The following is a 12,444-nucleotide window of genomic DNA, read 5'->3' on the forward strand; positions in this document are numbered from 1 at the left end:
CATTTTAATTTGACAGCGCTAGGGTGGACAGTGTGTGTTGTTATGACAGTGTGTTGTTTACACTTGTGCTTGTTGCACATCAAATTCTGTTACGCATGACCCGAGACCCTTGTTTATTCTTGGCACGACTGAGACACAATTTCAAGCGTCCAAGGCGTGATGAACGGCAAACATGTCTTGAAAATATTCGAAGAGCAGACCAGGGTGTGATGGGAAAATATGAACGGTTTCGTCCACTGAATTAGGGCTCATCCTCCTCTTCATCAATAACCATGTTAGCAGGCTTCAGCTGGCCAGAATATTGCTGTCCACTTAACGGCGCCAATCAAAACTCCAAGCACTCGTGTGTTTAGAGACGCAAATGTGCATGGTGAATTTGTAGGAGGAGGGACAAACCCTATGTCCATCATCCCTTTTGCAAGCAAAAGCACTGCCTTGACTGACTCAGAACGAGCTGCGGGGGAGGTCGAGGAAAAGTCCAAGCGGAGCTTTCGATTTTTTGAAACTTACAGACATGCGTTAATGCGATGCACTTGGTTGGACTGCAAAACCATCGTGTGTAAATCCAACAGCTGTTGTTTGCTGCCCTTGAAAGAATGCTTGCATAATCCATGAAACGTGCAAAAAACAGTTCAATACTTGTTTTTCCTGATAGAATCCCATGAGAATAATGGCACAGACAAAACACTGGTTTGGTTTGAAGCAATGGTTTGGCATCACTCAGTTTGGGAATTTTCTCTTATTCCAGCTCCCTTTTACCACGGCCGGGGTTCACAGCTCCATGCAGGATCTGCAGAGCAGAGCTCCGAACAGGGAGGGGAGAGAAATAGATGCATGAGGCCATGCCTCCACTGCCTTATTCAGGTGCACTCTTAAAGAACAGACACAAAAAGAAAAACACAATAGGGGCAAAGGGGCCCATTTTGTTTTCTTACCGTCCAACTTTGAATCCCATTATCCAATGTTTCTTAATAGTGGTGGCTCACGAAGCGTGTGGTTTTAGCATGCAGATTCATGAGAAAATGGCCACCGAGATGAGCCTGTTCCTGGCCTCAGAGCATGTTCGACTGGCGAGAATTAAACTTTCGCTCTTGGGCAGGGGGACAAACACAAGGAAGATTCCAGTATCCGTCTGCAGTACATCTTCTCAAAAACAGAGCCGAAATCCCAAACGGCTCCAGCTCATGGAGCTCCATATTTAACTTTTAAAATTTGATAAGCGTACTAATACTACAAAGAATTTTCATTTTAACTTATTGCATTTAACATTGTTTTTTCCTTCTGTCCATGACCCTATTAGAACAGACCTGCAACCAATTATTGGGTCTTGTTCCACCAGCTAAGAACCACAACATTAAGTAAAAAATTATAATTACTGAGAGAGGGAGGCGGGCACAACAGCACAATTTACTTATTTATAAGTAAATAAGAGAGGAAGAAATAAAGTACGAAAAAGGAGACTGCCTATAACTCCTGCTTCTGCCTTTGTCCTGTAATAAATTACCCACTCAGTGAAAAGGTCCTGGCTTTGGGACAAATCCATTCACGGGGAAGTATCCACATTACATAACAAACTAACTTCAACACATCAGAGAGCAGGTTGCCACATGGCCTGCAACACACTAAGGATAAAAAGACTACTATTCTGTACCAAATTTCAGACAAGCGAGACATTTTGTGAGAAACAGGCAGTCACTGACAATGTTAAGCTAGATTTGTGGTCAGCCCAAGCATAATACAAAAAGTACAAACTGCATTTGGCATGTATGTATTTAGATCTGCTAAAATCAACAATTTCACAGTAAGTAGAAAGAAAACTTAACATGCTAAGCCCTCCATAGCACTATGCTGGGACTCAAACACATCATCAATGAACAGCCCAGTTATCTTAGACTCCACCCACTGCACAGAGCCATGAATGAGCTTGGAGCCAATGAGTTTGAGCTTCATCTTATCAGTTTTATCTAAAAAAAAAGATGAACTTTTATGGCTTTACCATGACCATTAGGACCCATGCATGTGCAAAAGACACTCCTCTACTGGGGAAAAAAAAAAGAGCAACCTTGGATTTTTCAGAGAAACAGTAAGTCTGTAAATGGTGAGATTTTAAATGGTGAAGTTAAATGAAGTGGCACTAACTCATGTGTATTCTGCAGAAGCAGTGGAATGTGTCCGATGGGGTTAAATATATTTCTAGTGTTTCCCCATTGGGTTGAAATCTCTGTTGATATTCATGGAAGACGGTAGCTCCTGGTTTCATCAGACAAAACCCAAAATAATTCCAAATCTTGCTACATTAATTGTGTTGTATAGGGAAAATACTAAACTTTAAATATGTTGTGCTATCAAAGGGCACTGCGTGAAGTGGAAGCCACTCGAAAAGACTATATTTTAAAATGTTAAATAATATTTAATACCGCACATACATAACGTATGGTACTATCGTATTGCTGGTACTACCGTTAAAAAAAAAATACTGTTGCACCGCCAGTATTTTGATTTAGTGTCGTGACACTGCTGTACCACCTCTTTACCACGCAACTAGGGCTGAGATAAACTATTATTTTTTAAACGATTAATCTAGCGATTTATTTTTTCGATGCATCGATTAATCGAACGATTCATTTTTTCAGTCTGATTCGATTTCGATTCGATTAATCCACTTGTGACAACACCGGTAATACCGGTTTCATCGGGGGTGGGGGTGTATAAAAAAAAATAAAAAAAAATACATTTGCCGGGAGTTTGATTGACTGGCGATCTGATCAATCAATCATAATACGCCATTTTTTTCCGACAAAGTATTCATGAGAGAGAAGATTAACGTCGTGGATTTGAATTTGAATAATGGATTGTAGGCTACTGTACTGACATCTTTCCGCAGTTAAAACAACAGTCCTTCTGATGTAGGCTACATTCATGTTTAGCCTATTTGATGCTATAAATTAACCAAGGAAAAGATGATCGGTTCACAAGCAGCTTTAACTGAGGCAATCTGTCACGACACATTAAAGAGCCACAAAATAGTAGGCCTATTTATGGTTTAATTTTCTTTGAATGACCAAATTTGAAAGTTGAGACTTTATTAAATGTTACCTGTCTGTCAGCGCGTTGTCAGTGTCCTCTATGTATTTTTCACGACATTCATAGCTATAAGCGCATTATTAATAGCTATAAGTGTAAACTTTAGGTGTCGACAACGTATTATAGCCTACTCCAACATCGAGTGCAAAGTGGGGAGTTGAAAAAAAAACTTGCGGTGCTCTGGCATCTGCAGCTGCTCCCGGGTGGCGCATCTTCAGATGCTGGTGCATTGCCGTGGTGCTAGAATGGAAGGCAATCTCCATTTTGCAAAGACGACATATCACGGAATTGTTTCCTTTTAAATGAAAGAATTCCCATACTTTAGAGGAACGAGTGCATGCCGCCTTGCACTTCTGATAGTCTGAGGAGCCACTCGTGTTTCTACTACTCGCCGGCGCCGCCATCTTTGTTTTGGGTCCGACGAATCGACACGCATATTTTTGCGTCGACACGTTGTCCCAGCCCTACATGCAACCCTAACCTAAAGCATTTAATGGTAATTGGAAATTTCTATTGGTATTCATGGTAATCAAGAATACTAATTTCAAACATGTGGAACCACTGTCCATGATTGAATCATGTTTAGCCAATAATTGCCCCCAGCATTATTAAAGTCTCCTGTCTGAAAACATTTTCTATTTGCAGTCAATTACAACAGCGATGGTCAAAAAACATTTACAAAACAGGCACGGTTTTCAAACATCACTCAACACGAGTGCCGTATACTGGTAATACATCGACATTTACGCCGAAATCACCAGGGAAAAATAGCAAGCAGCACGCACAGACCTGCAGATGAGCCGACACTGCACACACTCCCTTTAATTTTTAAGCAAGCACTCGGTGCTGATTCGACAGGCATAAAACATTAACTAAAATGAAAAGGATGTTCACTGCCAATGATATGTTTCCCTACTTTGCTGATGAATGTATGTGATTTCTGCGTATGACTAAAGCACTCGAGCTGTCACAACGTCCCTCGTATCCATTTTAATTACAAAGTTCAGTCTATAGTGATGTACAGCTTCCGAATATGTGCAGTAGAGTTTGAAATGCATTTTATGTTGATGCTTGTAGCGTAATAGTGCAGGTATTAAGTTAAAATGTTGACTTATTAGAAAAAAATTTTTTTAGTCAAGTGGTTTTTATTGTCTTTAAACAATATACAACGTTCCTACAGGACCATGGTGCTACATAAAACAACATAGGACAAAACACAGAACCACATGAGACTACACAGACTAAAAAACATTTCTACATAGTGCACGTGCAAACAGTACGTGACAGTACAATAAATTACTAAAAGTAACAGCACAAAAGACACAGTGAGAGACAGTGCAGCGCCGACCAGCACACAGTAGTGCAAAAAGATGATAGTTTCAAAAATGCTAAATGTAAATATAACATACTATGCGATAGTGTTCTATGGACATAGCAGTTATTGAGGTAGCAGCCAGGTATAAAGTGACACTAATAGGAATAATTAAAGTGCAACTCTGGACATGTGCAAAAGTTGGATGATGTAAAGGTGTGTGTGTGTGTGCGTGTGTGTGTGTGTGTGTGTGTGTGTGTGTGTGTGTATGTGTCCAGTCCCGGAGTATTGAGAAGTCTGATGACTTGGGGGAAGAAGCCGTTACACAGTCTGGCCGCGAGGGCCTGAATGCTGAATGCTCACCCTCTTGCCAGATGGCAGGAGGGTGAAGAGTTTGTGTGAGGGGTGTGTGGGGTCATCCACAATGCTGGTTGCTTTGCGGATGCAGCGTATTATGTAAATGTCTTTGATGGAGGAAAGAGAGACCCCGATGATCTTCACAGCTGTTCTCACGTTTAGTTAAAGAACCAGCTAAAATTAACCATGGTTTTACTATAGCAAGTAACCATGACTGCTGTCACCATGGTGTTCTTTGCAGAAATCATGGTTTTGACACAATTAAACATGGTTTTACATCAGTAATACTGTAGTTTCTTTATAGTAACCATGTTGATTTTGTGGTAACAATGGTATTTGTAGTAAAAATATAGTTAAACTATGGTTAATGTAAAACAATGATTTTTATTCAAGGCAAATATATATATTTTTTTTAAGCAAAAAAGTTATCCAAAACCAAAATAAACTGCCACCTTAAACTTAGTGGCTTGTTATGCCAACTTTAGCAGCAACAATTCCAACCAACTGCTTCCGTTAACTGGAGATCAGTCTTTCACAAAGCTTTGGTGGAATTTTGGCTCACTCTTCTTTGTAGAACTGCTTTAATTCAGCCACATTTAAGGTCCTGACACAGCATCTCAATTAGGTTCAATTTAGGACATTGACTAGGCCACAGAGTTGTCGCTGTGCTCTTGGAGGAATCTTGGAAGGTAGACCACTTCTGGGAAGGTTCACTACTGTGCCAAGTTTTCTTCATTTGGAGATAATGGCTCTTACTTTGGTTCTTTGGAGTCCCAGAGACTTTGAAATGGCTTTGTACTGATGCATTTCAATAATCTTATACTTATAATTTCTGGAATTTCTTTCAACCTTGGCATAGTGTGCTTGAGACCTTTTAGACAACTTCATGCTGCTTAAAAAATTATATTTAGGTGATAATTTGATTGAATAGGACTGGCAGTAATCAGGACTGGGTATGTCTAGTCCAGCTCAATCCCATTATGAATGCAGTTTCATAAATTTGGGGATTTAGTAACTTTTCACACAGGCCCTGTTGGTATTGGATAATTGTTTTGCTTCAATAAATATAATTATAATTTAAAAACTATATTTTATGTTATGTTTACTCAGATTGCCTTTGTTTTATTTTAGATTTAGTTTAATTAATAAATCCAAATGAGGGCAAATACTTTATCGATAACTTAATTTATCATTATCATGTGCAAATAAATTACTAAAAATTGATGACTAAAGAGAAATCAGAAGAAACTGCTATCTACCAAGTTGAAGTTTAGTGTGAAATTGAGCAAAAATAGTGCTTTATTCATTTTGTAGCAATTTTATGTTTATGTTATTTACTATATTAAAATGTGTGATATATCAGCATTTTATCTGCCTATATGCCACCGGCCGTTAAAAAAAAAAACACATATATCGGTCCATCACTAGTATATATGGGTATATTTCAGTTGTGCTTATTTGTATTTCATGACAATTGTGCTTAAATATAAAATAAATTATCTCTCAGCTAATTCTGTTAATTATACAGGGGACCTGCTAACTATAGGTACATTACAAACATATATGCCGGCAGACAAAATTATGGAACAATGTACAGATTTTGCTGTTTCGGAAGGAAATTGGAACTTTAATTCACCAAAGTAGCATTCAACTGATCACAAAGTATAGTGAGGACATTACTGATGTAAAAAAACAGCACCATCACTTTTTTAAACATTTAAAACATGGGCCCCATTTCCAGCAGCCATTACTCCAATACTCCATTGAGTAATCATGCTAAATTGCTAAATTGGCACAAGAAAATCACTTGCCATTATATCAAACACATCTTAAAGCTATTTGGTTCATTAAATGAAGCTTAACATTGTCTTCATGTTTGCTTTTGAGTTGCCACAGTATTTGCAAAAAGCTACTTTTGAAACAGAAATAAAAAACAAAAAGGTAGGAGTGGACAAAGAAACACAGACAACAGATAATTGGAAAACTGTTATGGATCTTAGCCCCAGAGGTTTTGTGGGATCAGCTAGACTGTAAGGTGCATGAGAAGTGCCCGACAAGACAGCCACATCAATGGCAAGTGCTACAGGAAGAGTGGGGTCAAATGTAATTTAAGAAGTTCTGAACATTTTTTTCAAATTGTAATAGTAATGTTTCACATTATTGATGTCCTGACTATAAATTGTGATCCGTTGAATGCCACTTTGGTGAATAAAAGTACCAATTTCTTCCCATAAGAGCCAAATCTGTACAAAATTCCAAACTTTTGGCCACCAGTGTAAATTTATCAAATTATATTTAACCCGTTGATACGCACCCCCTTTTTGAGCACAAACCATGAAAATGACATACCTGAACTTAAATGGTTGTATTTTCAGAACCCTTGAGTATGGACACAGTTGTAGTATCTTTGAAAGAAGACACTTTGGGCTTTATTTCCCAAGTTTCAGAATTAATATATGTTGTTATTTTTTTTAAAGTTAGAGAAGCTGAAGTTTATAGGAATGGAAATATTTTATGCTGAACATGTTTTTATAATCTAAAAAAAAAAACAATAATAAAAGTGCCAAGACAACCCAGATATACAATGTTCTAAAAGCCACATGTCTAAATAAGTTACGTTTCAAATTTGAAGATGATCTAAAAAACAAAATGAGTTTCCTGCAAGCTTTTTACTCTGAAAATCGCTGCCGGTATACAGAGTAAAAATAAGGCTCCGCCTTTCAAGACGGCACAAAATTTGACCGCACTTCCTGGCTATTATGAATGAAAACTATGCCGCATTTTTTAAAATAGACTTTGGAGACAGGCTCATTTTGTTTACAGGACTCTAATATATAAATTCCTATACAGTTTTACAACATGAATACTGCTCAGATTGCATAGTTTGTTGATGAACGATGACGAAGGGTAATTCTTTCAGGCGAGATTGAATATAAACAATGGAGAATATACCAATATTTCTCAGATGTATCACTTTTAGGGCCAAAAAGTGCTATTGGATGTTTTTCTATGAATGCTTGATATGGACAATTGATCCAAGTGTGGCGAAATGGATTCATCTGGCGATCGTGTTTTCATAACAAAGGTATGAAGTCCCGTTTTGATATTGCATGTTTTCATTTGTACTCCTGGCACAAATAACTAAATTGCTGTTTCTGGAGCATTGCTATCGTGAAACAGAGATTGGATATCAATGTTGAACCCTTAGACCTTTGAAAAGATGTATCATTTGTTAACATTAATTACATTTATAGATGGTAAATTATATTGTAAATGTAAGAGTGACGTCACTCCCTAGTGCGGTGAAATTGCGTATCAACAGGTTAAAAATATCCACGTACTCCATAAATATAATATCTTGAAATTGCATTTACAGAAAGGGTATTAAAAAGAGACATTGTCCATGTTTACATGCACTTAAGAAACCATTTACCAGGGTTTTTCCTGATCTGATTTCCAGATGCCGCTTTAACACACCTGGAAAGCAGTTTAACACACCTAGGTTTCTCTCAGAGAATGCGGCTTAATGTTGTCCTGTAAAAACATAAGCAGCGTTCTGATGCGTGTTTGAAGAGTGTGCGTTCATGGAACGGACTAGGACAACAAACGTCATAGATGAGACAAAGAACAAATCACATTTCTGGGAGTACAGTGGGAAAAATCACATATACTATAAAATATACCCATTTATACACACCAATGGAAAATATAGACGGCCCCTCACGTTAACGTATGAGCTCATACACTAGGGGAATCCCAGAGTTTTAAGAGGGAAACAGCTACTGCATCCCAATACCAAAGTCTTCCTTGGATCCCATGTTTGTTATCTTACAAGCTTAGCAGGGAAATTACACTGTTGCAGAGAAAGCTGCTAACTGACCGCTTGTATATGGGACTAAAGAGTATGCCGCTTATACAGTGCATGTAAACCGGAACATTGTTTTCTCGCAATAAACGGCTTTCTCGCCATAGCTGCATTCTGGTGTCCATTTAAACATAGTCAATATTCAATGGCAAATGGATTGTGTGGATCTCGTCTTTAAAAGCACATTACATGGAAAGAGTCAATCCAAACTTTTACCCTCAGCACACAGTGAAAAGATCTCCCACACCACTCAAACACTGGTGATTGAAATCTGAAAAATTCCCAGTCAGTGGTTAATCAATCACAGACAATTTTATTCGCATATCCAACTATGTGAGTGATTTACATGCTTTGTAGAAGGATGTCATATAGAATAAGAGCAATATTGGGATTTTATTAATCAACTTGGGGATCGCTTAAATGAAGATCGCTCCTCACAGAAGCGTCATTGACATCAAATTAGTTGAATATAAATCTTGATAAATATTGATACATGCATCGAAAACTGTAGATCTCTCACATAGTAAAGAGTGTCAAGTATTTAAGTAGTTTCATTTAACATTAAATTACTGTTTTATATTATAATTGTTTTAATGTTTAATTGCTACTGTTGCTAAAAACTGTTTACTTTGTTCTCTATTTAATTACTGGCTCTTGAATAATTCCTTTACAAGCTTAAAGCAAGTTTTACAAGAGAAACAATAAAGACCTCATTGTTTTGATTTAAATTGTTGATATAAAAAAAAAAGTTTGTAAAAGTTTGTGTGTTATTGCATATTTGCTTACCAGTGCAATACCAAGTTAACACAGAACTGTTAACGAAGATTTTTCTGCTTGTTTTGCCTTTTACTTAGCATGCGAGAAACAGATTCATTCCTTTTTTTTAACAGTATTATTATTTGTTTTGCAATAATCACAAGATGCTGTTTGGTTTATAATGTATTCGTTGTGCCCACTTGTGGACTTAGGACATTTTAAATGTATATATATGATTTACAACTTTATTGCATTTTTGAAAAGATTGAAGCAGTGAACACTTTGTCAGAACCTCTAGTAAATTATGTTACTTTGTTTAATACCCTTATGTCCAGGTTTTGTAAATCACTGAAATAAGCATTTTTCTTCAGAATCGTGATCTTTTTTCTAAATAAAACAAAATCAGGATTCTCAATTATCCAGAATCATGCAGCTCTATTTTCAGGGGGTTTGCAGGCACTATTAAAACATTTCCCCATTGTTTGGAACATCCCGACCAGCCAGAAAGAAACATATAACTTCCTACCCTGAGGCTGTGGCATTTCTGAGCTAATGCCTCTCTTTCTCTCCTTCAGTGACTCAGGTGATTAAGCACCAGATAATGGCTATGCTGAAGAGGATACCTGTCCCACGCTCCAGCCAAAATCAACCTGTCAATGTCCCTCTGAAAATTATTCAGGCTGAAATATCAGTTAACATTACAGCATTTTACAAAAGACTCAACATCCAAAAACACTGGTTCGCCTACCTGAAGTTAACAAAAAAAAAAAAAAAAAAAACTACTTACATTAAAGGCAAAAGAGCCATTTACATGTTAGGAGCATAAATTTGCAATAACCCTCAAGTTTTTATTTTCTGTAAAGTCTTTCCTAAAATATATATATAAAAAAAAAAATAATATTATATTATATTATATATACTTTCATAATATTTAATGCTGGCTTTTGACGTCTTTGAAACGTAGGCTACGTTTATGCATATGTTAATTGACTGTACAACTGCAAAACTTACTAAAAAGTGAATCTTAAGGAGAAAAAGGGCAACAAACACTGACATTGGCCTGTAGCAGCGTTGAAGGGAGTTGCCAGTCTGAATGGTTCAGGATATGATACTAATAATAGATTTTTTACTCCAGATTTTCCTCACACAGACACGAGACTCCACAGTTTGTACAATTACCGTGTCTACATGTAATATCGACATTCGGATTAAATAATTCAGTGTTTCCTTCTCGAAAAACACATTTTTAATCAGTCAAGTTGGCAGATTTAAGAAATATACATTGAATACGCAACAAAGTAATATTGAATAGTGCATTAGCTTTAAACGAGACCCATTACAGAAAACAATCGCAACAGAAAAAGCTACAAAACGTGAATGAACTCATCGAAACGGTTGCACTGAACGCTAATAGAGCTGGTCAAGCAAATATAATGCAATTATACATGTAATATTCTGTCTATTGTAGTCAAGTATGGATAAATGAAATATGGGCAGGGATTGAAGCAACAGTTGGTCTCGGTGTGACATTATTTCTAGGCCACATTTAACCCTTTCTGACACAGTTTAAAGTCACTACTTTATCGGTAAGAGGACTACTGACTCTCTAAGGCAGAGATGGGATGAAAAGATAGATTTCGCTATCAAAGTGTGGGTTAACGATGCTGAAGTGCGTGTTTAGTAAATCCGATAAAATCTTTTTCTCACCTGCACGGAATCGGCCGCCATCTTGCCTCTTAATAACTTTGAATCAAACTCAAGAGAGCAAACGGGAGGAATGTCAGTAACAAGTAAAACCCATCCACTTCTCTCCAATCGAGCCCTTCTTTCTTCCTGATACTGAAGAAAACAACATCAGATCCACGATTTATTCCATCGCTCAGCCGGTAAACTTCCCAATTCTCATGACGGAGCCGACGTCTCCTTGTTTAAGTTTCTTGTATGGAAAAACAATCATATACGAGCTTCAAATGTATCGGGAAATCAATGGAGTGGTTTTCCTGTGACAGATCCACGTCTTGTGATATGGAAAGGCGAGTGTTTTCAATGCATGTATTGTTGAACACGCTCCTCTCCCAGCTGGAGTCAAATCCTACAATTCCAGTCATGTGATCAGAAACTCTATGCAAGCATTTTCTCATGAGTGTCCATGCACACTGCCAAATATAGTTTCAACAATTCGTGTGTATTTACTAGAGATCATAACGTTTAATAATCACAAAAACACACATCCGAACACATCAAATATTAATGTCACTTTCCCCCCCGGGTAACAGGAACACTTAGCCCTGTGTAGACGTACACTTTTACCCAAGACTGACACTGGGCGGGGTTCAGTACTGTCCACCTGCACGAAATGCCAGAATAGTTAATGTAGTGGCCAAATATGTTGTTTATATTTACATTGGGAGTGATAAGGCTGCATGTTCTGCACTGTCAACCATTATACATGTGCATCTTAAAGGAATAGTTCACCCCAAAACTAATTTTCTCTCATCTTTAACTCACCCTCATGCCATCGCAGATGTAGGCCTATATGTCGTTCTTTCTTCTACAAAACACAAATTAAGATTTTTTTATTGTATTTTTTATTTTATTTGTATAGCTCTGTAGGTCCACACAATGCAAGGAAATGAAGACCAGAACTTTGAAGCTCAAAAAATCACACAAAGGCAGCATAAAAGTGCAAGTGAATCTCCATATCACATAAATCTAGGATAAAAGTAATCCTTAAGGCTCCAGTGGTTTAATCCATGTCTTCTGAAATTATGTGAAAGGTGTGGGTGATAAACAGATAAATATTAAGTCCTTTTTTACTTTAAATCTCCATCTTTGACCAGCCCAAACCAGTAATTGCGATATGCAAGAAGAATTTGAATCACCCCAAAAAAAATAAATACAATTAATTGAAAAATATGGGAGTGAAAGCTGAGATTTATGGTGAAAAAGGACTTAAATATTGATCTGTTTCTCAGAAAAAGTATGATTTAAGTATTTATTTGTATACACAATTTACAATCATATTTATTAAAACTACACAATGATGACTCTAAGACTTTTTAGATATTAC

General features: G+C 37.1%; 1 protein-coding gene across 1 annotated transcript in view; it reads right to left on the reverse strand.

Moving 5' to 3' along the window:
• The window catches only part of LOC127653844 (serine/threonine-protein kinase N2-like), a 99,521-nt gene extending 87,906 nt beyond the window's left edge, over window positions 1–11,615 (reverse strand). Inside the window, exon 1 of the mRNA XM_052140625.1 lies at window positions 11,082–11,615. Coding sequence (XP_051996585.1) covers window positions 11,082–11,102 — 21 coding nt within the window. The 5' untranslated portion in view covers window positions 11,103–11,615. The remainder of the gene's footprint in view (window positions 1–11,081) is intronic.
• Between the last annotated feature and the right edge of the window lie 829 nt (window positions 11,616–12,444).

Source organism: Xyrauchen texanus, chromosome 13 (assembly GCF_025860055.1).
Source record: "Xyrauchen texanus isolate HMW12.3.18 chromosome 13, RBS_HiC_50CHRs, whole genome shotgun sequence".
Classification (NCBI taxonomy): domain Eukaryota; kingdom Metazoa; phylum Chordata; class Actinopteri; order Cypriniformes; family Catostomidae; genus Xyrauchen; species Xyrauchen texanus.